The following is a 26,061-nucleotide window of genomic DNA, read 5'->3' on the forward strand; positions in this document are numbered from 1 at the left end:
TGCACGGAAGGTGGAGCCTCCCAAACTTACCCCTGAAGATCTACCCAACTATTTAAAACACCGGACTCTAATTATCCCCTTTAATTCAGCTGATAAAACCAGGGTTTCACTTACTTTTCCACATACCCTGACTCTTAAATTAGTTATTGTTTGTCTAATCCATACATCATTCTGTGTCACAAGACATGGATTGGTTTAGTATAAACCCTATTGGATATTTAAGAGAAGACTGGTTTTGATTAAGGGAGGTCATCATGGAAAAACTATGGAATTTACCTAATTGTCAGTGTGGTTGACAATCTTTTCTCCGCCACTGTATGCATATATTAGTGATTTTATGGTTTTCGTCCTCCAACCCAATTGTTCTGCGCTATGGAATATGTTGGTGAGATTCTGGTTAACATTAGGAAGGGATGTATGCTCCCATCAGGGAACGGAATTTGCATGCCCCCGAAAAGTAACAATATTGATGTATTATAGAAGCAGCAGTGAGCGTCATCTCTCCACCCCTACACAAAAGCCAATGCGTAGGCATGAGTGGGGCTCAGAGGTAGCGTTTAAGTCTCAGTAACCATCAGTAATGATTACAGTGCAAGCAAAAAGTTACCGTGTCTCTAGCATTACAAGAAAGGTCACTGACCATCGGCCTGGAACGCTCTTGAATTTGGGATTGCAAATATTAGGGAATTCATAGGCCCCTACTCAAAATGCTCTGAAGCCATTTCCCTGCACAAGACATTTGTATGGAGCGAAAATGGTTTTCAAGCACGGGGGGGAAAACATCTTTATAGCATATTGGAGTTTTGGCCGTAGAGAGATAAAATAAGCTTACTGGTACATTGAAAAGCACATTGACAATACCAAGGAGTAAAATCTAAAAGAAGGACTTCCTGTTTTGCCAAAATTTGTACTGCATCTTTAATGGTGCAATTCTTCCGAAAAGACAGGCCACAAGTCACCAAAGTGATATGTGGGGTATCACACCCTAATTTGGTGGCAACTGCCTTTGATTTGAATTGCTGTTGCCACCAGATTGGGTGCGGTACCGCGCCTCGTGGTGTAATGACTCCAGGCCAATGACAGCAGAAGAAAGGATACAGTGCACGACACGAGGCTGGAGGGATAGCTCACGGGTCTGAGACACCTGTAACACGTGTTGACATCCACAGGTTCAAGTCCCTTCACGTTTGACTCAGCCTGTCGGGGTACAAGGAGTATCAACTCTAACAGACTACGAATAAGAATTGTTAACTATACAGATTATAAAAATTACCCCAGCTGCCACTTTGTCTTCACCAGATGCGTAGGACCCTCTGGTTTAGATACCACAAAACATTAAAAAAATAAAAAAAAACACAACCCTTAAGAAAAAAGGTCTAAAAATTTGAGTGCTATGAAAAATAATATTCGTTAGATTTAAGGACAGGATAGATCTGGTGTTAATAAACGATACGTTAGCCTGAGGAGTCTATGAGTGTAGGCTGCAAGACTTGTAAATAAGATTAAATAAAAAAGAGCACATTGCGTGACATCCCAGATCCATAATGAACCCTGGGATTCAAACAACCAACCACTGCATATTCAACACAGAACGTTTCCAACATTCAAAATCTGCAAAAATTGTGCAAGTAATAATGCAACATAATGCAGGCCCACTCTGGCAACCGAGGGGTTAAACTGAACAAGAGGCTATACAATTGTGAGGCAATTTTTTTTCCTCTCTCTATTTAAAAACCAGGGCAGTACATCCTGGGATTTGAAAAGAAATGCTGCAAGAGATTGTCCCCCACCCCCTTCCAAAGCTTGTTTTTCAGTCGCTGAATGTTCTAATGTTTAAGTGCATTATATAGTCTTGCAAAACATTCTGCAGTTGGCCTGCACTCCGTGTCCTACCCTGCCGAGGCTCTCCGCAGAAAAACAAAATCACGGAGAAAAGCCATAGAGACCAAAATCTGTTTTTCATATAGCACTGTAAACTGGTCTGCATTACATTCTGTGCAATAACCCAAACCGGGGAGTGCTGCTGCCTGTTAAATTAGCCGAATCACACAAACACCTGCATCATGGTTAACCTTTAAGTTGCTGCCAAGTTATTGCATAGGCTAAATTGGCAGGAAAGGGTAGATTATACATACAGCGCGTCGAGATTGTGACACCTTGTCTTCTTTGAACAGAAAACAAGGTCACAAAACACGGAGAAAAAAAACACAAACAAACATGTGTTGCTTAATCAAAACCAATATTTACCAGGAGTGAGACCAACAGTAAGAAGAAGTTTAACAACTTTAAACGGTGCCCCTTACTGTGCAACTTTGAGTGCTGTTGAATCAAACTGATCTGCTATGATGCATCAGCAACACTACATCATCTATCCTTATTTACAGCTACTGGGGTTGTGAGATATCGCACCTCACAAACCCACGTGGCCCCAATGACAGCAAGGTAAACCACACTGCATCCAAGTGGTAATCAGCAGGATCATCGGAGTACATCAGTATTACCAAGACCGAGCTTCCTAAAGCAAATCTACGGAATCTTGGCAGAAAGAGCAGCGTGTAATGCATTGCGCTACATACCGTAACCAAGCTGCCAACAGAGTGACAGCACTGCCTCGTTCTCAGCGGTCACTATTGTTGCTGAGCTTGCGAGGTTTATTGTCAGATGAAAGACTGGCTTCATCATGCAGAGTATCTGGACTACAATTGTGCTGGCCATGCTCTATTTAATGCCCGGGCTCCTCTGTTGTAGTTGGGCGGAGGAGCAGTAGACCCTAAGAATATCTATATAAAATGCAGCCAGCAATGTTACGGCTTCACCTGTAGAAGATACTGGGAGTCCTGGACGCACACTTCTTTTGCACTTAAAAATGATTTAGCATATAAATTTAGTTTTTCTAATTTCTTCCTGGATATCATCTCATATGCATCATAGCATGTCCTTTGCGACATACCAAGTGAACTTATTATTTATTTTTATTTTTACAAATTGAGAAAACGGTGACCATTACCTCTGCATAACAAACAGGAGTCAACGTAGATGTCATAAAAAGTTTATTTAAAAGTGACATTAGGACATCAATTTTTATTTTTTACAAAAAGGTGAATTACATATTGCAGCTTAAAAAACAAAAACAAAAAAACGAACCATAGAATTGGAAATAAGAAGCGCAATCTAAATTCAACAAAATCAGTGTATGTACAATAGTGCTTCTCTGTGCTGCTAAAAAAAAAAGTTTCTAGAGACTGTGCATGAATTAATTGTGAAAAAAAAAATAAGCGCAATTGAGTGCAAACAAACAATACAAAAATTGCAAGAAGAATAAAGTGCAATAGTGGTAAGTGAATAAAGCACTCACAGAGGTATCTGTAGATGAATGACTTGGCATGCGCCACCTCTATTCTCCCAATCCTTTAAAAGCATTGCGTGCTGTAAGGGCACACACACACCTCTGGATCTCCCGAAATCCCCCGAACAACTTTACTTAAGGTGTGGAGCTCTACGCCTGTAGCCTCCAATCCTCGTGACTGTTGACGTCGGCACTTCCGCGTCTGCACGCGCTGCAGTATGGTGGCTCACCAAAGGTGGAAATCTTCGTTGTCGGCTACGGGATCCTCAGAAGGTCAAAAAAAAACTACGCGTTTCGCCTTCTTACGACTTCCTCAGGGGTTGTGAATTATCTGCCCTACCATAGAATTATTTGTAGGCACGAGTGTCCAATAGAAAAAAAATCATCCAATTTCAGAAGGGGCGCCAAAATGTCCATGTGCTCACTTCTAATTGGGTCATATTCCGCTCTACATCATTAGAGTTAAACTGTATAACCTCAAAAGACTATATATTGAATAAACATAATTGAAACAAAACTAAAACTTAAATTACTCTAATAAAATACAACAACTTTAATACATACATAAAATACATTCTGATAAAACTTGTTTGTATACTTATACTACCTATATGATACAAAACAATAATCTGATACATTGAATTGAATATCACTAGAAAATAGAAGAAACAGCTATTAGAAACATTAAACCATGCCAAAGATAAAAACATTGGTAAATGCTAAAATTATTGGAGGGTGGCATATAGAAAAGCATCAACCCAGATGATGTAAATAATGCCCAACACCAAAATCCAATCCTCATTCTCAAATGCAATTACCAAAATTAATTTTAAAATAATACATACATGATTACAATTGGAACCTCTTTAAAAATGAATTAAGTTAGTCTATTTGATTTTAATGGAGATCAATATTGCAATAGGGCGTTTCAAGGATAAAGAATATTACTCTAAAATAGAACTACGTTCAAAAATCAATGTTAAACCCAATGGTTTCAGGGTTTAACCTATAAATCCAGAGGGCCTCCCTCCTAGACAAGTCATTTTCTCTATTACCTCCTCTCCAATCTTTAGTGACAAAGTCTATTGCCCTTGAAGAGGATTTGACTGATGATGTAATTTACAATGCAAGGACACGTTGAGTTTCAAGCCCAATTCTATTATTACGCAAGTGTTCTAAAAGTCACATTTTTAGAAATTTTGTTTTGCGGCCTACATATTGTAGGCCGCAAGGGCATTCCAATAGATAAACAAAACTTTTATTGCAGTTTATCAGATGTCTAATAGGAAACGTCTCTTTTGTTACATTGGAACTGAACTCCTTAGCTCGATTTGTCCCATATGAAAAAGCCTTGCAATGTAAACATGTAAAAAAAAAAAAAATATATAACACACACCTTTGGGTGGGTTTCCAGTCACATTTCTTTAGAACCTAGATTCTCTATTGTGTCCTGTTTGACTTTAAGAACACTCTGTGCTAATTTTTCTTTCAAATTAGATGCCTTCAAAATTATTAACTGTTGCTTTGGAGGTTAAAAAAAAAAAAAAATCTCCTAATAGGAGGATCTTGCTGTAGAATCTTCAAGGGTTTGTTTAAAATATTCTTAATTTTCCCCGATTGGGTACTATACTAGGTCACAAATGGGATCCAGTTGCCCTGAAATTTTTCAAAATTTTTCTTCCTAGATTCTTTATTGGGTACTAGAATCTCGTCTCTTTTTAAGTTACCGACTCATTGCACTGTCCAATAAAATCAGGATCATATCCCTTCTCCAGGAATCTCTCAAGAGAAGAGATTGCCCATCGGTCACTATATGTAGAGAGCAATTTCTTATCACTCGCCTCAGCTGACCATAGGGAATGTTCTTTAACCAATCCCCATGGTGACAACTGATGCGATCCACATATGTATTATTACAATCTATGGACTTGTTAGTGTATTTTGCCTTTTACTTTCTTATCCTCAACATATAAGATTTAAATCCAAAAATTGGATATCATTCTTACCCACAGTATACGTGAAATTCAAATTCCAATCATTTTGATTCAGATTTATGAATTCTGTGGCATCGTCTACAATGCCACACGGCCCACACCATATGAAGATCACGTCATCTATGTTGCGCTGCCATCGGAACAGGCCGGCCCACGAGAACGCCACCCTTCCAAACCTATGCGAGTGCTTTATTCACTTACCACCATTGCACTTTATTCTTTTTGTATTGTTGGTTGCACTATATTGCGCTTCATTTTTCCAACAATTAAAGAAGGAACCACTCTGCATAGTCAATGACCGGGAACTATTCAAAGAATCCGTGGCACAAAACGGTATCAGATGTGCAACCCCGTGTCTGCTATCAGCACAGAACATAACCCCTTTAAGAATTACATTCCACTGGACCCTGTGACTGTTTAGTCAGTGGAGTGACCGTAGAAGAGGGAGAGAGGCTGGGGAGTTCTGCTGAGAGCTAATGGAGTGAGGTTGTGTGCAGATCCCTCCTATACAAAAAGGTGTCTGCATGAGCCCCACAGAGAGGGGGAAGAGGAGCCCTGCAGAGAATAGTTTCTGTTATAAGCAGCAGCAGAAAGCAGCAGACAGAGCAGCCACAGCAGTAAGCAGACAGCAGCAGTAGCAGCAGTCTGCAGACAGGCTCTTTGAGCAAAGTATCAGGGGATCATCAGCCTCAGGAAACGGTGATGAAGATCCTCTTTGTAGTTACTCACTAAGTCAAGTAAAAGGGGTACTGAAGCCTTCGCTAAACACAATGGCCTGCCATGGTACCACACTAACCACCATGAGCTCCACTGTTACGTGTTAGCACATATAACATGTTATGTTCCATAGTACCTGTTTCTCTCCACATAGTGTATCTGCTATCTAAGTCCTGTTAAGTTCCAGGCATTAGCAGGTTAATCTATGGGCCAGTGACCCCCCTTCTGCTTCCCGTGAAAGTGAAGGAAGGTAGGTGGTGACACATGGCCCGTGTACAACCCCTTGTAGGTGGGTACAGTCCATGAGCACGCCCCTTCCAGAGCTTTCTAGGGGAGTAGCTAAAAGTTAGTAGACTGACTCTGCTCTCCATGGAGGGAGGAAGGAGCTATCAGTCTTCCCCATTGCGGGGAAAGCATGCTCACTCTAGGCCGGCTGGCCTAGACATCACCAAGACTGAGCCCATATGCTGGGCGAGCACCATCCAGAGTTCCTGGAGCCGTGGACAGTATGCTATAAGAAGGAGCTGCTGCAGGATGAATAATAAAGCTGTATGTTCACCATACCTCTGCCCGGGTGTCAGTTACTGGGCAGGAAGCAGACTGAATGCAGTGATAGGATCCTAGGGGTAGGATATCCGCTCCCATCACGGTTTGAGACGCTGTACCAAGAAGTAAAGAACTATAGAACACCCTGAAAGCCGGTCCTGTTGCCCCATATCATCACGGCAACTCTGTCTCCTGACCTCATAGGTACGCTCCGCATGAAACATACCCCAATCATGTCGCAGCAGGTAGAATCTCCCAGAGGAGGGGGGGAAACGGGCTACACACATACCAGCATTCTCTATGACACAGGGTTGTCAGCGGTAATATAAGACTCTTCAATACCTAGGATTGCGCAGCGCTTGGGTTGCACTGCAAGAGTAACAATGGTACTATGGTGATCCTCAACCAGCGAGGTTCGCTGTGATGGTTTAAGAGTTGTGTTTATACCGTTTCTGTTCATAAAATTGTTATAACTACCCTGGTGTCGTGCCCGGTTTGTCTGACATATGATCACGTGCTCAGCTGGTAATACACGCTGCACTAACGGGGAGTAGAGCTCAGGCCCCCGCATCAGCAAGAAACAGATTCGCCTGAGGTCGTTCCCATCTCTTTCTTTTCACCAAAAGGAGGAGGTTAGGTGCACTCACTGGATCTGTATAACTGCTTCAGGTGCACAGAGATCAACATCTCTCCCCCCCCTTCCCATAGGGGAGACCTATAATGTAAGACACAGCCTCTAAAAACAAGCAGGAACCAGAGGTCTTCATACAAAATAAATAAGATTTTAATCCACACATCGACATTTTGGTCAAACACACTGCCACAACTCAGAGCAGAGGTTCCAACTCCCGTCCTCAAGCACCGCCAACAGCTCAAGTTTTAAGGATATCCCTGCTTCAGTACAAATAAGAGCCCCCTGCGCTGAAGTAGGGATTTTCTTTAAATCTGACCTGTTGGGTGTTCTTGAGGATGGACGTTGCGAACCAATGCGGTAGAGTGACATGCAGATGCTTTTAGCAGCCTGTCTACAGTTACTGCAGAACATGTGTTCCAAGTTCTGGACCTCATGACCAAGATCACTACTATTTTTATTTTTAAACAGTATTCGAACCGGGCTGTACTGCGCTATTTTCAGATTCAGGAACCACCCGGTCTCCGAGATACTTCGTTTTATGTGCGCTTCTTGGATTTTTAAAGATGGCACCAATAGACATAAGAATCTGTGGTTTGGCAGCCATTTTGAGTCACTCAGGAGGGAGAGGAGACACTGCCACATAAAACTGTAAATATCAATCCACCTAGCTGAATTGCGATATTTGCAGCTCCCGAGACACCAGCTACATTAAAAAATACACAATGCCTATGAATAAATAATTTGATTACATCTAAATACAATACACATGTATGCAGACGACACAATCCTATATGCACACAGCCATAGCCTCTCTGACCTTCAACACATACTTCAGTCTGACTTTGAGACTCGAAAACTGGATTTCTCAAAACAAACTGTTTTTAAACACTGACAAGACTGTAACAATGGTATTTGGGACCAAGACTAAATTTGTAAAGCTTCCAGTGACTGAGCTCCTGATTAGTACCAACGCCAACACCACCCTAACCCCTGTTGCTAGTTTTAAATACCTGGGCTTATGGTTTGACTCCCTCTTAACATTCGGGATGCACATTGATACCCTGACAACCAAGACCTATGCCAAACTAGGGGTACTTTACAGGAACAAATCCTCCCTAAGTCTCCTGGTCAGAAAGCGTATCGCACAGCAGATGCTAGTGCCAATTATTGACTATGGAGACATAGTATATGGCTCGGCACCTCAAACCCACCTTAGCAAACTTGACACCCTCTACAATTCAATTTGTCGTTTTGTTCTCCAATGCAACTACAACACACATCAGTGCGAAATGCTCAAAGACCTAGATTGGTCAACACTAGAGTCTAGGCGCAAAGTTCACCTTTCCTGTCTTGCCTTTAAATTCTTCATGGGCAAGCTACCTGAACAAGCTCCTCATCCCTACCACTTGCAGCACTTATCACCTGAGATCAGACTCCAAAAGACTGTTCATGGTCCCAAGGCTCAACAAAGTATCCGGACGTTCCTCCTTCTCCTTCCGTGCACCCCAAAACTGGAACAACCTACCAGAGACTCTCACATCCACCACCAGTTTAAGTTCTTTCAAATCTAAGGCTGTCTCACATTTTAACCTGGTCTGTAACGGTTTCATACGCTCATAATGTATATTTTCTTTAACTGTGCACGCAATGTCTTGTATATAATGTATACCCTGTTCATTTATGTAACTGTACTTGTAACCATGTATTATTTGTTTTACTCTGTGCCCAGGACATACTTGAAAACGAGAGGTAACTCTCAATGTATTACTTCCTGATTATTTATTTGATTTATTTATAAAATATTTTAAGATTAAAAAAAAAACCAAAAAAAAAACCACCACATGGTTTTAAGTGAAACTTTGCACTAGAATAAAATTCCCTTCACCACAACATTATACCATGTGAAATATATAATGAGCAATAAAAAAAAAAAAAAGAGGTCTCTGTTTAGGGAGATGATCCACTCAGGTTGCAGCCAGAAGATCATAGGAATCCAAATGATGATCCCATTGATCTAGTGGTGTGTGAGAACCACACAGAGGACCAGTGAGGTGGGTGGTCCTGTCGAGTAGCTTTTGAGGTCTAAAAAATGTTTCCTGGAGAAAGGAACAGCTTCCAAAGAGCGAGAGCTGTGTGGGATTAGACAGCACTTGAAGGAAAAACAAAAACAAAAAACCCACTACTGAGTGCAGAGTATTGTTTAAACCACCATTTTGTTTGAACATACTGCACAATATATTTTTGCGCAGGTTTAATTTTCTATAGTTATGTACATTTACTGATGAGAGCAAATCAACTGTCTGTGCCCCAAGAAGTCCACCTCTGTACTTCGTGGTTTTAAAAATTAATGAAGTACTGTACATTGATGTTGCACTTAATCCAACTCTTAAGTTGTGGGTTCTCAACACAACTCAAAGTTGCAATTACAGAGCACTAAAAATGGACCGGCTGCTTCTCGCTCTTCCAACTCATTTCTGAGCCATGCCGACAGTTTCAAAATAATCCCACCACTAGCAAGGTTTGCACAGGAAAGGTGTCAAGGTTAAAGAGAGGTTCAAGGGCAGTCAAAATGACACACACACACACACACGTTTGAATAATTAACAGGAAAGACAGACTTTGGTCGGCTCAGAAAAAGATACGATAGGAGCAGCATCTGCTGCATTTCTAACATGTAGGAGGATGAATCGTATGTCAAGAATGCTTTGTTCAGCACATTCAGCCTGTAAACAAGCATGGACTACGGGCGCAGTCTCCCCCCTGTGTTCACTAGGAAATATTGTCATTAAATGTGCAGTTCCACTTAGCCTCACTTTTCTCTCTTATTTTTGTACAAACGGCCTGTGCTTTCTCTTTTCACATTATTGTATAATATGTCAGTCCTTTTATATGAGAAAAATACTGATGTAATACATTTTGTTCCCAGGGGGCTTTTAAAAGATGGCCGACACCATCTTTTAGAAAACGACCGTTCGACAAAAATAGACCTGGTCACTGGAAGTTTGGAATTGCTGCAGCTTTCTTTCAACAACTTACAAGGTGTGTGCCCCAAATTATGAAAAGACCCGAGAATGGCAGACGCTTGCATTTATTTATTTTAATAATTAGCACAAATAGAGGTCCCACCATCTCCTTGCATTAACTCATTGGAGATACAATCAGGAAAGTGCTGGGGTTGGAAAAAAAAATGGCTGCTTAGAAGCCACTTTTCTAGGCTGTAATGAAATCAAAATCAGTTGTCATCAATAAATTATACCAAGTGTAGTACAAATAAATTCCAAATCACAATGGCATTTATCACGTCTGTGCTCCAAGACCCTTTGCCAAAATGGTGACAATATTGAATTATTGATGGGGCAGTTCAACATTGTTTTTACCTGCTACAGCTAAACCCCCTTATAACGCTGTGCTTGGGGTCCAAAGAATCACATCGCGTTATAAGCAGATCGCGTTAGAAATAATTTACAATTGTATGCATTGTACAGTAAAGTATTTAAGACACCAATAATCGTGTTGTAATCATAAATACGAAAATCGGGAGCCACGCTTGCATCGCGTTATAACGGGGTTGAGCTGTATTTGTAAGCAACCCATTAATGAAATCAGCTTCCTTAGAAAGATTTAATCACCCATAAAATAAATAAAGCTGTTATTTCTCTCGTCTCCGAGTTTATTGAATGTAGGCATATTATGCACAGGACATACTTGAAAACGAGAGGTAACTATCAATGTATTACTTCCTGGTAAAATATTTTATAAATAAAAATATTACTTATGTTTGTCTGCTTGGCAAAAGGATGGCTTCATATGAATTATGCAAACAATGGGCAATACCAAAACAACTTGCCTCTAGTTTCATGGACTGACAAGTTTCATTCTCAAAAGACATCAGATTAAAAACTGACACACACACACACACACTATTTACAAAAAAACAAAAATCAAATGGTTGAAAGTTTAAAAAATAAATAACATTTGTCCGAGGGAGGTTAAATACAGCTTTTTGACACCCATTATACCTCAAGATTGTAAGCTCTCGTGAGCAGGGCCCTTGTTACCTTCTGTATCAGTTTGCATTTGTTTGGCGTCATTCTGTTTATGCAATTTACATAAATCTGAACCCCCATTGTACTTTTGTTTCAGCTCATGGTCGGATGACCTGACATTCTCCTCGAGTCTTCTGATACAATGCAGAATTCATGGTTGTGTCAATGATGACAAGCCATCCTGGTCCTAAGGCAGCCCCCAAACCATCACTCTCCCACCACCACGCATGACGGTTGGGATGAGGTTTGCCTTTTGCCAAACATAACGTTTCTCATTGAGGCCAAAAGTTCTACCCTTGACTGTCAAGATAACGTTGTTCCAGAAGTGTTGCGGATCACCGCTTTTCTGAGGCACTCAGATTTCTTTTGATCGTTGCATATACTGTACACACACACACCTGTATGGTGAAAACCAAAACACACAAAGTGTCTGATCTTTATATAGGGTGGGGACTCCTAAACTCACATCTGAAGATCTTTAAAAAAAAAAAAAAAAAAAGAAGAAGAAGAAGGGGGGGAGGGGGGAGATGGGCTGGTGGAGGCTGGGGGCTTGGGAAGAAGAGCACTAAAAAAAAAACCTTTTCGTTTTTGTTCTCATTTATTGTTAAGGGAGTTAATTTTTGGGTTGCAGTCACTTACCTTCACCACTTGCACTACACATATTGTGCCTAGATTTTTTTGTGGTGTTCATTATTTAAACCCCCGATTCTAAATTATCCCCTTTAATTTATCTGATAAAACCAGGGTTTCACTTATATTTGCACATACCCCGACTCCTAATTACTCATTGTCCAATTCATACATCATTCTGTTTCAAAAGACATGGAATTGGATGTTTGAGAAGAGACTGGTTTTGATTCAAGAAGGTTATCATGGGGAAAAAAAAAAAAAAAGACGGAATTTACGCAATCATCATTTTGGCTCACAAACTCTCGCCACTGTACAACACAGATGATATTTTACAGACGTATCCTAGAAATAAGCAGAAAAATACTAGATGTTATGTAAACTGTGCCTAGACTATCCTACACCACGTAGCTGAAACTCCTGCCATGAGGTCTTCAACTGACATGTTTTCAAACGCATTATCTGGCATACTGCAATTAGCCTTCAGTGAAAGTAATCGCCTGCTGGCATGTATCTCAATAGTTGTGTGGCTTCCCAGATCAGTAGTTTTTCTTTATCTCGCCACACTGTGGTGATAATGCTTCAGCTTTCACATGTCTGTTTTCATAACACGGTAACATGTGGTTAATAGGGAGCGCGTTGACAAGGACAACTGCCTGGAAGACTTTTTTTTTTTTTTTTTTAAACAGACTGAAGTCTTGGACCCTGGGTTGTTGAGCGGGGGTGACAGAGGGCAACCTGTCAGCAGCTCTGGAAAGAGTTCATTCATTGTCGAGCATAAAAAGTTGCTGAAATCAAAAACGTAAAAGGGGTTAGTCCTGCCTAGGACAAAAGTGAACAGTAGAGAGCTTAACATAGCAGATTGATGGCCTTAAATACATTTATATTATACATACACACACTTAAAGATTGTTTTTACAATCAAAAGCTTTTATCTAATGTGTTTTGATGTGAAGACTGAAAAGTGTTGATGTCAGTTTTCCAAATAATTTTGCATGGATATTCGCAAAGCGAACCAGGACCCATAGCACGTCAAGATATTGCTGTGTGTAATAAAGTGAACATGGCTGCAGAAATGAGAATCTACATTGTCTTCTGGGGCTGCAGCTAGTTCTACTTTCTAGAAGCGGAAGGAGATTTGAGAGCCTGGAAATTCAGAGAGATCAGCAGTAGCTTGTGAAATACCAGAGAGTTTGGCGTTCCAAGCTCCTAGCGAAGTCCAAACCACTGAAATAAAAAAAATAAAAATAAATCGGAGGCCTTTGCTAAAAACATTCTGCTAGGCAACCATTTCCAATGCCCGGTTGACTTTCTTCTCTAGGAAGGCCTTGGGTTCAATTACGTTCACAGCTGTAAACAAATTGCTGCAGCCCATGTAATTTAACACCATTTTGCAGCGATGCTGAACATTTTGTAGCCTCTGGGAAACCCAACCCCCACCCCGTGTCTTTGTATGTGTTTATTTTATTCTGTCCTGCACTGGTACACATGGCCCATGAAACAAGAAGCAGCAGAATTTTTCCATGAGGTTCGCCTATAAGGAATGGAAACAAGCACAGACACACTGGAAAAGACAGGGACTAAAAATAAGAGGCACTTGTGCAGTACACAGAGCAACAACTGTGACACCAGACATATCAGCTATTGCAATACTTAACCAAGTGGCACGGTTGCTTTGTGTTAGACTATAAAAAAACAAATTAGGTATCGACACAAATATTCTTCACCAGCAATATAACCAACCACTCTGTATAGTCTAATAATTAGCAGGTTTAGAGAGCCAGGGACACGTGATCCTCAACTCCTCAACATTTTATCCTGTGTCTACTCTCCACTTGCCGACTCAAATTACAGATATAGGAAGCTTGATGCTTATACTGGCAAACACTCCTAATATCACCAGGCCTTCTCATAAGTACATGGTCATTGATTGCAGATAATAGGCATGCGGCCCACCTCGCCTGTCCATTTTCTCTTTGGGTACAAAATAGGTCTCTTAAAGTCATCTAGCTACTGTAGTGGTCAATGCAATTTAGCGTCCTGTCACCTAGCATCTAAACATGGCAGTGTAGAGAACGGAAGATTTGGGGACATGCAGTAAGAAGCCCAGATATGCTCATAGAACACAGAGAAGCCACGGGACAGAGTCCTTCTGCAATGTAAAGAATAAGTCAGGTGTCACAGGGAGCAACTGCAGGGCTGGAGTTTAGTGACTGGGACAGGTTAACAGACAGGTAGTGATTGTCAGTGGACACCAGGCTGGGAGCAAAAAGGCCATGGTTCAAGACACACCAAGTACACCCCTAGTATCAGGGAGGCACAGTATTAACAGAATTTCATAAAAAGTGACATGGAGGCAGGCAATCCCTAATGTTTTAGTGCAGCCATATATTAATCACTGGAAGATATTCACCTCAGTTCTTGCCTTGAGAAGATAGTCTTTGTTGGACACTTCAGCCTATGCAAACTGTTCGTTACGTACAATTAAGGATTTGTCAGGGCTCTCTCTCAGACAGAGAACCAGTGCAAATTATCTGATAATTTAATTTTGGGAATACTGTAAATCAGGGATGGAAAAATCCCGAGCGCTTAAAATTCTACCAGTCGCCTCTATTGCAGAGCGGAGTGACCCATCAGTCACCACGACCACTAGCTCCAGCGATCCCAAACCTGCTTTACTAGTGCCCCAGATTGAGCTCACTAACTAGCAGTGACCAGTCAGCGAGAGCTGTGCCGGTTACTGTGGAATGCTGCTGGAATTTGGGGGTGGGGGGGAAGAGAGAGAGATGGAACAGAGAGCAGGTGGCACAGTCGCACGACAGCTGAGGGAACAAGACGGAGAGATCTAGCATTGTGTCCACCCCTGCAGGAGCGACAGTGTGCCAGTCAGAGAGTGAGCGAGTCAGACAGACTGCCAGGGGGAGAATAATTTTCAGGAGTCAAAATTGAACGGGGAGGGAGCAGTAGAAGTCAGAACAGCCATTCAAACCCCTCTTCCCTCCGGCCTCGCAACAAAAATTTTGGCTCCTAAAAACCTCTAGCTACATTTCTCAGGTCTTCCTCTTTCCTTGCTACTTCGTCCCCATCGTAACACCACCTCTACATGACACAATGAACAGAAGCATGACAACTTAAGGCAGGAGTGCGCCAACTTTTTTTGTTTACGCCCCCTGCCTGCTTTCTCCGACCCTTACTTCCGGCATAATTGGACTTTGTGTTGACATGGCGATGCGTCACCAGAAGCCGCCAGAGAGAATCCAAGAGACATACAGAGGCCTTGCGTGCTCCCCTGGGATTTTATTTAAGTGTTGTGGGGAAGAGCGTGGGCTCTCTGCAAGCACCGCGCCACCCCCCCAGAAAATGTCCCGCCCCCAGTCTGCGAATCCCTGACTAAAGGCCTTACGGCCGTCACTAATGAACAGCCAAGGTAGGTATTTGAAGGGCTTACACCTTAGCAGATAGGAAACAGAGCAAGAGAATAATTGGAGCTGGACCACAACTTTAAAGCTAATATACCAAGCGAATCCCTCAGGTTAGCATTGGCAGTAACTGTATTACCAGCACTGGGCAGGATCAATTAAAACTTGCAGTAAAATGCAACTTAAAAAACAGACTAATAAAATGCTAAAGCACCTTTAATTCACATAGTAAATAAGAAGAAATTAAAAGCATATGTTAAATAGCTCTTCACTCCAAGGCAAATAATTAACAGATGCATGGTTTGGTCATGCGAAGAACACAAAAACACACCCTTGCTCTCTCTTTAAATGTGAACAGAGGCCAAAAGAAAGGGGAAGGAGTTAGCCAGCAAGCAGAAAAAAAAAAAAAAAAAAAAAATCGGACTAAAAAGCAGGAGAGATACAGGCACAATGTGTTTGTCCGAGTTGGTTCAATGCCACCAAGAAAAGGTTGAGTATAAGTGCAGAAATTTAAAATAGCAATCGTCTTTTTCTCTTATTGTTTTCTTACCATATTTCTCCCTCTGATGGTCACATATATTACTGCAGGTTAACACAATTGGGAAATTAGTTAGGTACATTGAGTGTGTTCATTAAACATCCAAATGTGACCTCAAAGAACTGGACATGCATAGGTAACCGAACCTCTGGAGCGCCTGGCTGAAAAATGGCTGATCATGAAACCAGACGTTAAAATAACTACATTTATATATTACTTGCACCTTATAATCTACAATATCATTTGTATCCATGAATATAGTCTTTTCTTTTAACGAGTTAGCAGCTGGCTCTGGTTTTGTGATATCTCAATTAGAATTCTCCAACATAGTCCTATTTGGTTCAGTGACTTCAGTGACTTCTATTCCATGTTCACCATCACAACTAGGAAATGCCTGGAGCTGCCCTCAATCCGAATAACACTGCGAGACAGAGATCAATATTCTCCTCCGTGCTGGAAGAGCAGATGGAGATTCCTTTGCTAATCCAGCGAGAGAATGATATCTTCATTTTTCAGCACAAATATGGGCACAGTTCTCAAACCCAACTAAAACCCAACTAAAACTGATTCAAAACATGTTCACCTTGCGGTTTTGCTCCAACCAACTTGTTAACTATGCAGGACACTGTAGCACCAAACTAAACGGATGGCAGTGATATTTAAGGCAGCAATCCGTGCAAATTGTTTTTACATTATCTGAACCTGGGGCTATGTAGGAGAATAATCCGGCGCAACTGCGCATGACAAATCCATGAGGTCCCGGATGTGATCAAAAAAACTTTATTGGCACGAGAACAATACAAGGGCTACACCACAATCTCCCCCTCTACGCGTTTCACCCTCTGGAATAGGGCTTCGAGACGTAGAGGGGGAGATCGTGGTGTAACCCTTGTATTGTTCTCGTGCCAATAAAAAATTTTGATCACATCCGGGACCTCGTGGATTTGTCATGCGCAGTTGCGCCGGATTCTTCTCCTACACATCTATACTCCTTGAAGGCAGCACGCGGGAGCGGGAGGATAGAGGCAAGCAGGACCCAGACCGGAGTGGAGACTAAGGTAAGAGTTTCACTTTATTACCTCTCCAACACTCCGGTCACTCTGGTCACTCTAGGGTCATTCTCAGCTTCCTCACACCCAGCCCACATGACGATACTGACACTGTGCGGTGCTTCTGCTGTATAGCTGAAGCGCAAGACAGTTTTGTTTCCCTTGAACCTGGGGCTACCCTGAAATTGAACAACTTTTTTTTTGACAGGTCCAATTTAGATTTTACAGAGAATGTAAATATTTAAAAATTAAAAAAATTAATTACATTTTTTTTAATAATATAATGTATACACACAAAATAGATGTCAGTAAGGGTCATCTCTTGATGATAAATGTTTCTTTCTGCTGGCTACCGGAGTCAGATCGATGGCCATATTCTTCTCCCGAACACGTATTCTAATTCAGAAGAGTCATTTTTTTTTTGTGAACCAGAAATCTCAACAAGTGTTAAACTATATTTATGAAACTTTGAAGCAAAGAAAAATCAGACCTTGTAAACACTGCAAAGCTACAGTTTGCAGACAAGCTTTTTGCCTTAAAGGTTGACAGCAGATAATTGAACAGGAACAAGCCTTTCTGCTCCAACAAATTATGTTTTTGTCTTCTGCTCTACTGCATGCTGGGAACAGACCCAAGCTGCTGAAAAGCTGTACTCAGTCACCATCTAAGGTTTCCCCTCTACTGCCAGTGTGCTCCAGGGATCACCAGATGGTGCTGTATCCATGGAGCCACTGCCATGGAATAAGATATCCTACATCTGTTACAGAGACCAGACTATCACTACACAACTAAAACAATTAACACTTTGGTCCACTGCAACTCTTTTAGATCTTCGATCGTGGCACTTCTTTTTAAGAACATACAGTGGCAAGAAAAAAAAAAACGAAACAAAAAAAATTAAAAAAAGTTTGTGAACCCCAAGGATAATTACGGAAATTTTATAGGGTTTTCCCATGATAACCTTCATGAATCAAAACCATTTTTTCTTAAATATCCAATAGGGTTTGTGTTAACCAATTCCATATTTTTTTTTTTTTTTTAAATAAAATGTAGAATTAGACAATGAGTAATTGAGTCAGGGTATGTGCAAAAGTGAAACCCTGATTTTGTTAAATTAAAGGGGATAATTAGAACCTGGTGTTTAAATAATTAGGTAGATCTTCAGGTGTGGGTTTGTGAGGCCCCACCCTATAGAAAAGATCAGAAACTTTGTGAGTTTGGTCTTCAACATACAGGTGTTTGGAAACACTTCGTGTCACGATCGAAAGATCTCTAAGGACCTCAGAAAAGCAGTTATTCATGCTTATCAGTCTGGAAAGGGTTACAAAACTATTTCTAATGATTTGGGGCTACACCTATCCACTGTCCGACAGTCTACAAAATGGAGAAAGATCAAGACCACCCAGTCACTCTACCCAGGTCCGCAGACAGATTTCCCAGGGCCCAGGACTAGAGTTATGACGTGTGTGCAACCCCCCTCCCCCATCAATTACCCAACTCACTCTGTCCCCCCCACAAAGTATATACCAAAAAAAAACACACCCAATAATATATACACATAAATCCCCCTGTAAGAGACATGTGCAGAGGTACACTCAGACTGATTAGGGGGAAATTAAACCATAGCTTTATTCAACACAACACACCACTTTTTTTTTGTGTATATCTATCACACAAAGAAACAAAAACACCTATCCCTGTGTACAGGCTAACTCACTTCCCCAGTCCTTATCGACAGGGCTGGGGGGGAAGCCCCTTGCCAACCTATCACCCCCAAAGTCTAAAGCAGTACCTCAAAGCAGGTGGCCCTACATGTCTGGGTTTGGATTGGTGTCCGTTGAGGGATTCTTGGGGTTGCGGCACCCTGAAAGAGTGGGCTGGTCCCCTGGTTTCTTGATAGCACACAGTCCTGCTTGTGCTCAAGAGTCTCTGGGTCTGTTCCCAGCAAGAGGTTTTTACACTCGTCTAAAACTAACCTCTCTCACGACGGTCTAAACCCAGCTCACGTTCCCTGGCTGGTTAATGATCTTGCTGCAATTAACCAGCTACCTGCTGAATTTCTCAGACCACTACAGGCTTATATTGTAGCCTTATTTAAAACAGGGGGCAAGTCCCAGTGACACTCCCCAATACAGACTTACATTGGGGCTGGTCTCAGGCCTTGGCTAGTGGCTGCGTGGTGCACGGCTGCTGGGCCCTGGTTTGGTGCACGCCGGGCCTCTCCGTCAGCACGCGCCGGAACTAAGCTGGGCTAAGCTTCTGGCACACACCGGCATGAGGGAAGCCTGGTGATGTCAGAAGTGTGGATCAATCAATGTGAAGGGAAGCCCACAGCTAAGGGAGAGCCGGTGCCCGGTGGTAACTAGAGGTCGGGCCCAACTGCTTTGTCTGGCCACCGGGCCCCCGCAGCCACTGCGCCCGTGACACTTGTCCCGGCTCTCATCAGCCGCCCTCCCTTTACCCAGGAGTGGTCGTCCGACCAAAATCTCTCCAAGAACAAACCATTCAGGAAGTCACAAAACTCTGGACCAACATCCAAGGATCTGCAGGCCACTCGCCTTAGTGGAGTTATGAGCACTCATTGGCCATCAGAAAAAGACTGAACAAGAATTGTATTCATGGAAGGATAGCCAGGAGGAAACCACCATGCTCTTAATTTAAATTTTTTTTTTAAAAAAACCCACACGCATCACTGCCTGTCTGAAGTTCACCAAAGATAATCCACAAGACTTCTCGAACAATGTTCTCTTTACAAACGAGTCAAGAGTAGAACATTTTGGCCTCAATGAGAAGCGTTAGGTTTGGCGAAAAACAAAATACTGCGTTCGAATAGAAGAACCACATTTCAGTCAAGCATGGTGGTGGGTCATGCAGCAAAACAATGATCCTAAACATACAAGTAGATCTACAAAAGAATTGCTGCAGAAGAAATTCAGTGTTTTAGAATGGCCTAGACCTAAACCCCATTGAAATGTGCTGTGGCAGGACCTCAAGCGAGCTGTCCATGCAAAGAAGCCCTCAAATATCAAAGTTGAAGCCATTCTGTAAGGAGGAATGGGCCAAAATTCCTCAAAATCGATGTGAGAGACTGACCAGCAGTTACAGGAAATGCTTAGTTAAAGTCATTGCTGCTCAAGGGGGTGCCACCAGGTACTGAATCTAAAAAGGTTCACATACTTTTCCCCCCCCATTTATTTATCCACAAATGACTCCATTTAATGTTCATGTGTGGAAAAAGTATCTTTAACTATTAGGATTTAGATCCAACAACATAACATTTTAGGATTGAAATACCTGCATGTTCGGTGGCGAAGGCTTGTGAACCCCCTTAAGATATAAAAATAAATAAATAAATCCGTTTCAGGTACACTGTATTTTCTCCATAACCCAATATGGCGAGATTGGAACAGAGATATTTAGACTGAGGATTTTAGGTACAATAGTGCAGGAGTTCTCAATGTCTTTATTTCAGGCCACAGAATTGTAAAAAATAATAAATTTGTAGGACCAGCATACTTCTAGTTAGGTTTATCAACATATTTATACACACACACCCTAAGGTTTAGGGGTACATGCGATATAAATCAGCATGATTTTAGATGATAAATTCCTAATGAAAATGGGAATTTTCATCCAAAATAAACCCAAATGGATACTTCAGGCTATAGAAAAAGTACCGCTTAATCTCTTGTAGTGATAGACAAGCCACAGGACTAGAGGAGAGCGCTGTACAAAAAGGGAATTTGGAAGCCACTACCTACTAAGGTCTTGAGGAACCTCAGTGGTCTAGAGACCACATTTTGAGAAAGACTGCACTACAGTAGGTGTTTATCACAATGCATTTGGGAACTCTTTTTTTTTTTTTTTTTAACGTGGCACAAAGTTAATTAGTCCAGTGCTTTCGTAAACATGTGACTGAAGCCCAACATTTTTCTTTTTAATAAGTGGTGCACCATACTAAACCTCGCCCCCAAAAAAAAAAAAAGTTAAGAAACAACTTTTCTTAATCAGTAATGATTAAATAATGTCTTCCACAGCCCTCACAGTAGGGTAGAATTCAAAAGTTAGTTCCACACCTTAAATAAGTTATGGTGGGTAAAAATGTGACAAAAATCCTCCCCTGTACAGCATACAGAAAATGAAAAGCTCACTTGTGAGCAGATTCATAACTTGTCACCATTATCTCCTAGCACACAGTGCTGTCACATGCAGCCAGGGTCATTTTCATTTGCTAAAAGTTAGTTCAGAATCAAAGTTAATAGTTGTTGTTTCAATACAATCCAGGAACAGTTTCCCTGTGTTCTTTGGTGTTAGTACAAACCATCCACAACAAATTCTTACATAGTCCTCAGGGTGTCAAACTGGATGCTTCATCCTCAAGTAGTCTTCCCCAAGCGATTCCAACAGTAAAGGAAACAAAACTAGGAAATAGAAGAAGAGCACACCATAGTGCAGTATCTTTAATGCATCACATTTAGAAAAAAAGTGACAAACACACTTACAATATTTCCACTATAGGCACACCTGAGAGGGTAGCAGAGGCTTTCAGTTCTCCTCCTTGCAAGTCCTGGTTTCCTTGTATGGCGACGACTTCTGCGATCACTACCTCAGTGCTTCGGTAGTAGGAGCCGCTGCCCTGTGCTGGGTTATTCCGGCGCTTGGCGTCACACGGGGAGTGTCGGAACTCTGCCTCCTGCAGTTTAACTCCACCCTACGTGTTTCACAAGTCCATGCTTGTTTCATCAGGGGCAACGGAATAGAGCTTATGGTGAAACTGGCTACATGTATAACCTAAGAGCCATTACATTGCCTTAATGCTTAAAAATGGGGGGAAATGACAATCCAAAATAATAATAATAAAAAGGGGGTTTTGGGGAGGGAATATTTGTGTAGTAACAGTTCTCATACAGGTATAAAATAAAAGCATCTGAGAAATAAACCTGTGTAGCATGTCATACATTTAAAAAAAAAAAAAAAAAAAAAATTATATATATATATATATATATATATATTAGTGATAGTCCTATATGAAATTATATTTCTAGATTACAAAAAGTGTTGATGCACTATTGATAATATAACTACAATTGATTATATATTAAAAAAAAAAAAGAGAAAGTGGATAAGAACTATACATAATGTTACTACATTTTACAGAATTCTGCTCGTAAAGTATTCTATTGGTTTATGACGCCCAGCGTAAACGAAGTGAAAGTTTACTCTGGGCTCCATAAAACACTGAAGGAGAAGAAGGAGGAGAAGAAGGTTTGTGACAATCACAAGGGTGAAGAAATGAAAGTGGCAGTGGGCCGAACATAAAAATCGCAAGAAGAGATTACCATCGTTCTACAAAGATGGTACTCAACTGGATTCCAAGGGAAATTAAAAGATCAAGATGACCAGAAGTAAGATGGGAGGATTAAGTCAGAAAATGTGTTGGAGCGGCTTGCAAACACAGTAACTGGAAGATAATAATCGGGGAAGCTTTCACCCAGCAATGGAAGAAGAGATAGATTATATCTATAATAATAATTCTCTCTCAAAAAAAAAGTATATTATCTAAATTAGAAGATGAAGCAGTAAAATAAAGTATTTAACAGTCTTACAAATGTAAAAACCCCACAGATTTCTTAAAGTCAACTGAAAGCCTTTTCTTTTATAACATTTGGCGGGGTTTTTTGTACTACACAGGTTTTCAGCCAGAAGACTTAATTAATAGACACCTTAATGCCACCAGTCAAGATGCACATAAATAAGCTTAAAAAAAAAAAAAGAAAGGTCACCACTCTGATTAGGACGGGAAAAAAAGGCAGTGTTCAATAAAGGAAATGATGGATTCAAATGTAATTTAACATGGAAGGGCATGCACACAGTGGCACTCTGCCTGGGTGCAAACCGCTGGGGAAAGAAAGAAAGAGAGAAAGAAAGGACACAAGAGACAGAGAAAAAGAAAATATGTTGACAGACAACGCGATCATAATACTTAAAATAAGTTTTGTACTTGTTACATTTGTATCAGTTACTTGATCATGTCCCAGTGTGAAATAACTGGTAGGCCAGTTCAAAAGAGTTAAGTCAGGTTAGTTTTGCCTCCCACCAGGTGTTAGGTAGGCTGCATTACCCTACTCGGCTGGATATTTACAATGGCCTATAATGTACCCACTACGTTCTATCCCTGCTCTTCTATACCTCTCTCCCCCATTCTATTCCTTGTGTATGCCTGTTTTTCTCGTTTGGATTGCACCATTTAAAGCACTCCAACAAATAGCAAATAAAGAGCAAATGTCTTAATAAAAATAATTAAAAAAAAAAAAAAAAAAAAAACTGTGTAGTACTTCACCAATTTCTCACACACACTTTCCAAAATGGCAATAAAATAAAAGTTAATAACCTGAGCTGGATACATTTTTAGCCTTGATATAATCCCCGATTATGCTCTACAAACATCCACTTCACCAAACAGTAAACCTGGCCAGGGTCCACACATCAGCACAACAGAGACAGCTGTATCTGCTCTATAAAGTCAGCTGCCCCCACTTACTGTAGTGTCAATTTCTTGAAAACAACATTATAATTAGCCACGTGCAAACCAAACAAACTCTGAAACTACAATAACAAAAAATACCAAGGTGATTTTCAAAGAGCCAAAACTAAATAAACCATGGCTACATGGAGATTTAGTTGAGGGGACACATGTTTATTTGTTCTTCTACAATCATTACTTTGAACTTGCCGGCTACTCCAAATCTGGGCTGTAACAGGGTTATTAGATGCAGTTCCACACGTCAACTCAGATCAGGATTTTCCTTGGCCTAAAACACGAATGAAGCATGTTTCCGATAATCAAAAAACACAGAAGATTCCACTCCTTGGAATAAAATACTGTAGTGATGGTGGCCATTCATAACGTTCATGTTGGACCTTAGCAATATTTATACACCTAGTGGAGAGTGTTCTCCCACTGTGGAGGATTAAGGCGATAATGCCATGAAAGTGGTCCTCAAGCTGTAACCTACCATTTTTTGAGCAGCGATTTGTTGGACCCCTCCAGATTAGGGATTTTCAGGTGTCAAAACACAACCGCCCCATCAATTACTGCCATCCAACTTCATGTAATGTTTCAAAATCTCACAACAAAAATAAATACACATTACCATCTCTTGCATGAGTGTTTTGCACTAGAATTTCTAACGGATTGTGAACAAAGGTAATTACAGGGGGCAGTATGCATTTATACGCAACAGGTTATATCATACATCCAAGGTACTGGAAACAAATAACATGCCTTTCTACTTTGTCTTTGATTCAAGAATGAATTCCTGATATGAATCCTAATAAAGATAGACACGTTCTCTCATGGTTTGGTATTAGGAGGTATCTAAACACACACCGCTACAAATGTGTCTTCAGCAATGGTGCAGTCCATGCTTTAGTTAGTACACAGTTGCAACCTTAATAAGTAGCCTTGCTGATGGGAATGTAACATGTATATTTTTAGTCGACCAGGTACACAGCGCGTTACAATTTTTACAACATTACGATTACACTACAGATAGGCACATTAAGACAAATGTAACATTGGGAGAAAGGAGTCCCTGCCTCAAAGAGTTTACAATCTTATCGAGATGGGCGGAGACTAAGCAAAACAGTAGAGAAAAATGTGAGTGCATTGGTTGTGTGTATCAGAGCATACTGTAGTTTAAGGACTAGTAGGCATCCAGGACTATTGAAAGCAGTGAAGTTTCACATGGGTTTTGAAGTTAGAAAGTGGCTTGGTGGCCATTGAGGGAGAGAGAGGTCCCTAGGTAGGGCCGCTGAATTTGAGAAGGGTTGTAGGAATTAGAGGCCTGTAGAGACACAGGGTTAGAGAGGAGACAGGGCAGAGCAGAGCAAAGGGGTATAAGCGAGAGATTAAAGTAATCCATAGTACTTACAGCATGTGATATTGGGCACATTCCTGATCCCAAACATGAAAATGTTTAGAGTATCTCCACCAGGTAACAGGATTCCGGATATCATTTTCTACAGTACAGCTACTCACCAAAACATGGCACGGCTGTGGTCTGAATTATACAACTGTTATATTGATGCATTACTATACAGATCTACATTATTCGTAAACATGCAGGCGAATGAGGACAAACAGATCAAAATCTGGCAATGACAGTCAAGCAAGATAGACTATTATGATGTGAAACTTACACATTAAGTCCAGTCTATAAGAAGGATGTTTTTCCAAACCCATTATTAGCGTCCCTGACCTACTGTATTTCACCCAGGAGGATTAATTCCAGAAATATTTGAGGTTTGGATCAGTACCTGTCCTCAAATAGTTCTGTGCTACTCCCTGGAAAAACAGTACTAACCAATTAGGAATATATATTACAGGTTACGGCATAACAGTTTGGAAAACAGTGCTCCAGTCCAAGTCACCACTATACACAGAAATGAAAAGCCAAAAATGTAATGCGAGGGTAGTTAAAAAATAAATGAAATTAATTAAACAAAACACCAACATTTGTATGATGGCATGGACTGTGCTAGTAACACATGGTCACTTCTTTCTTACCTGAACAGTGCTCAGGATGTCCAGGCTCTTAAGTCTGACATCTGAATAAGGGCACCTCTTAGAGAGCATGAGCAGCCTGGCCAGAATCTGATTGAGTTCTTCAGGTCCAGGTGGGTCCATATGCTGGTACTGGTGTTTCATCACTGGTTCTGGTCGGTCAGTGCTCCTAAGCACCTTTCTCCTCAGGTTTTCCATGGCCATCTCCCTGGTCCAACAATCTCTGCTACACAGAGCCTCCCATATCAGGTCATCATCACCATCTGCCATGCTTCTTCCTGCAGGAAACGTTTATTTAAATAATAATAATAATAATAATAAATAGGAGTCTTAATAAAAAATTAAATATATGCGTCTTTAGATTAGGTTGTTCTCTATACTACAATTTTAGTTCACAATATAATGTCTTGCATTTGTACCATTATGTTTACAAATTGCCTCCTTTGCCCAAAAACAAAAAAAAACAGTGCAACGTGTGTCCAATTATCAAAAAAACTCTGAATAATTATCATGTCACCTTTATGTAATTATCAGAACCCTTAATAAATTAAGACTCTTTACAATAATTATATGGAACCC

The 26,061-nt window shown here is 40.9% G+C and overlaps 1 protein-coding gene across 1 annotated transcript in view; it reads right to left on the reverse strand.

The window, feature by feature from the left end:
• The window catches only part of SESN1 (sestrin 1), a 268,236-nt gene extending 242,476 nt beyond the window's left edge, over window positions 1-25,760 (reverse strand). The window contains exon 1 of the mRNA XM_075597581.1: window positions 25,486-25,760. Coding sequence (XP_075453696.1) covers window positions 25,486-25,752 — 267 coding nt within the window. The 5' untranslated portion in view covers window positions 25,753-25,760. The remainder of the gene's footprint in view (window positions 1-25,485) is intronic.
• Between the last annotated feature and the right edge of the window lie 301 nt (window positions 25,761-26,061).

This window comes from Ascaphus truei, chromosome 4 (genome assembly GCF_040206685.1).
Source record: "Ascaphus truei isolate aAscTru1 chromosome 4, aAscTru1.hap1, whole genome shotgun sequence".
NCBI lineage: Eukaryota > Metazoa > Chordata > Amphibia > Anura > Ascaphidae > Ascaphus > Ascaphus truei.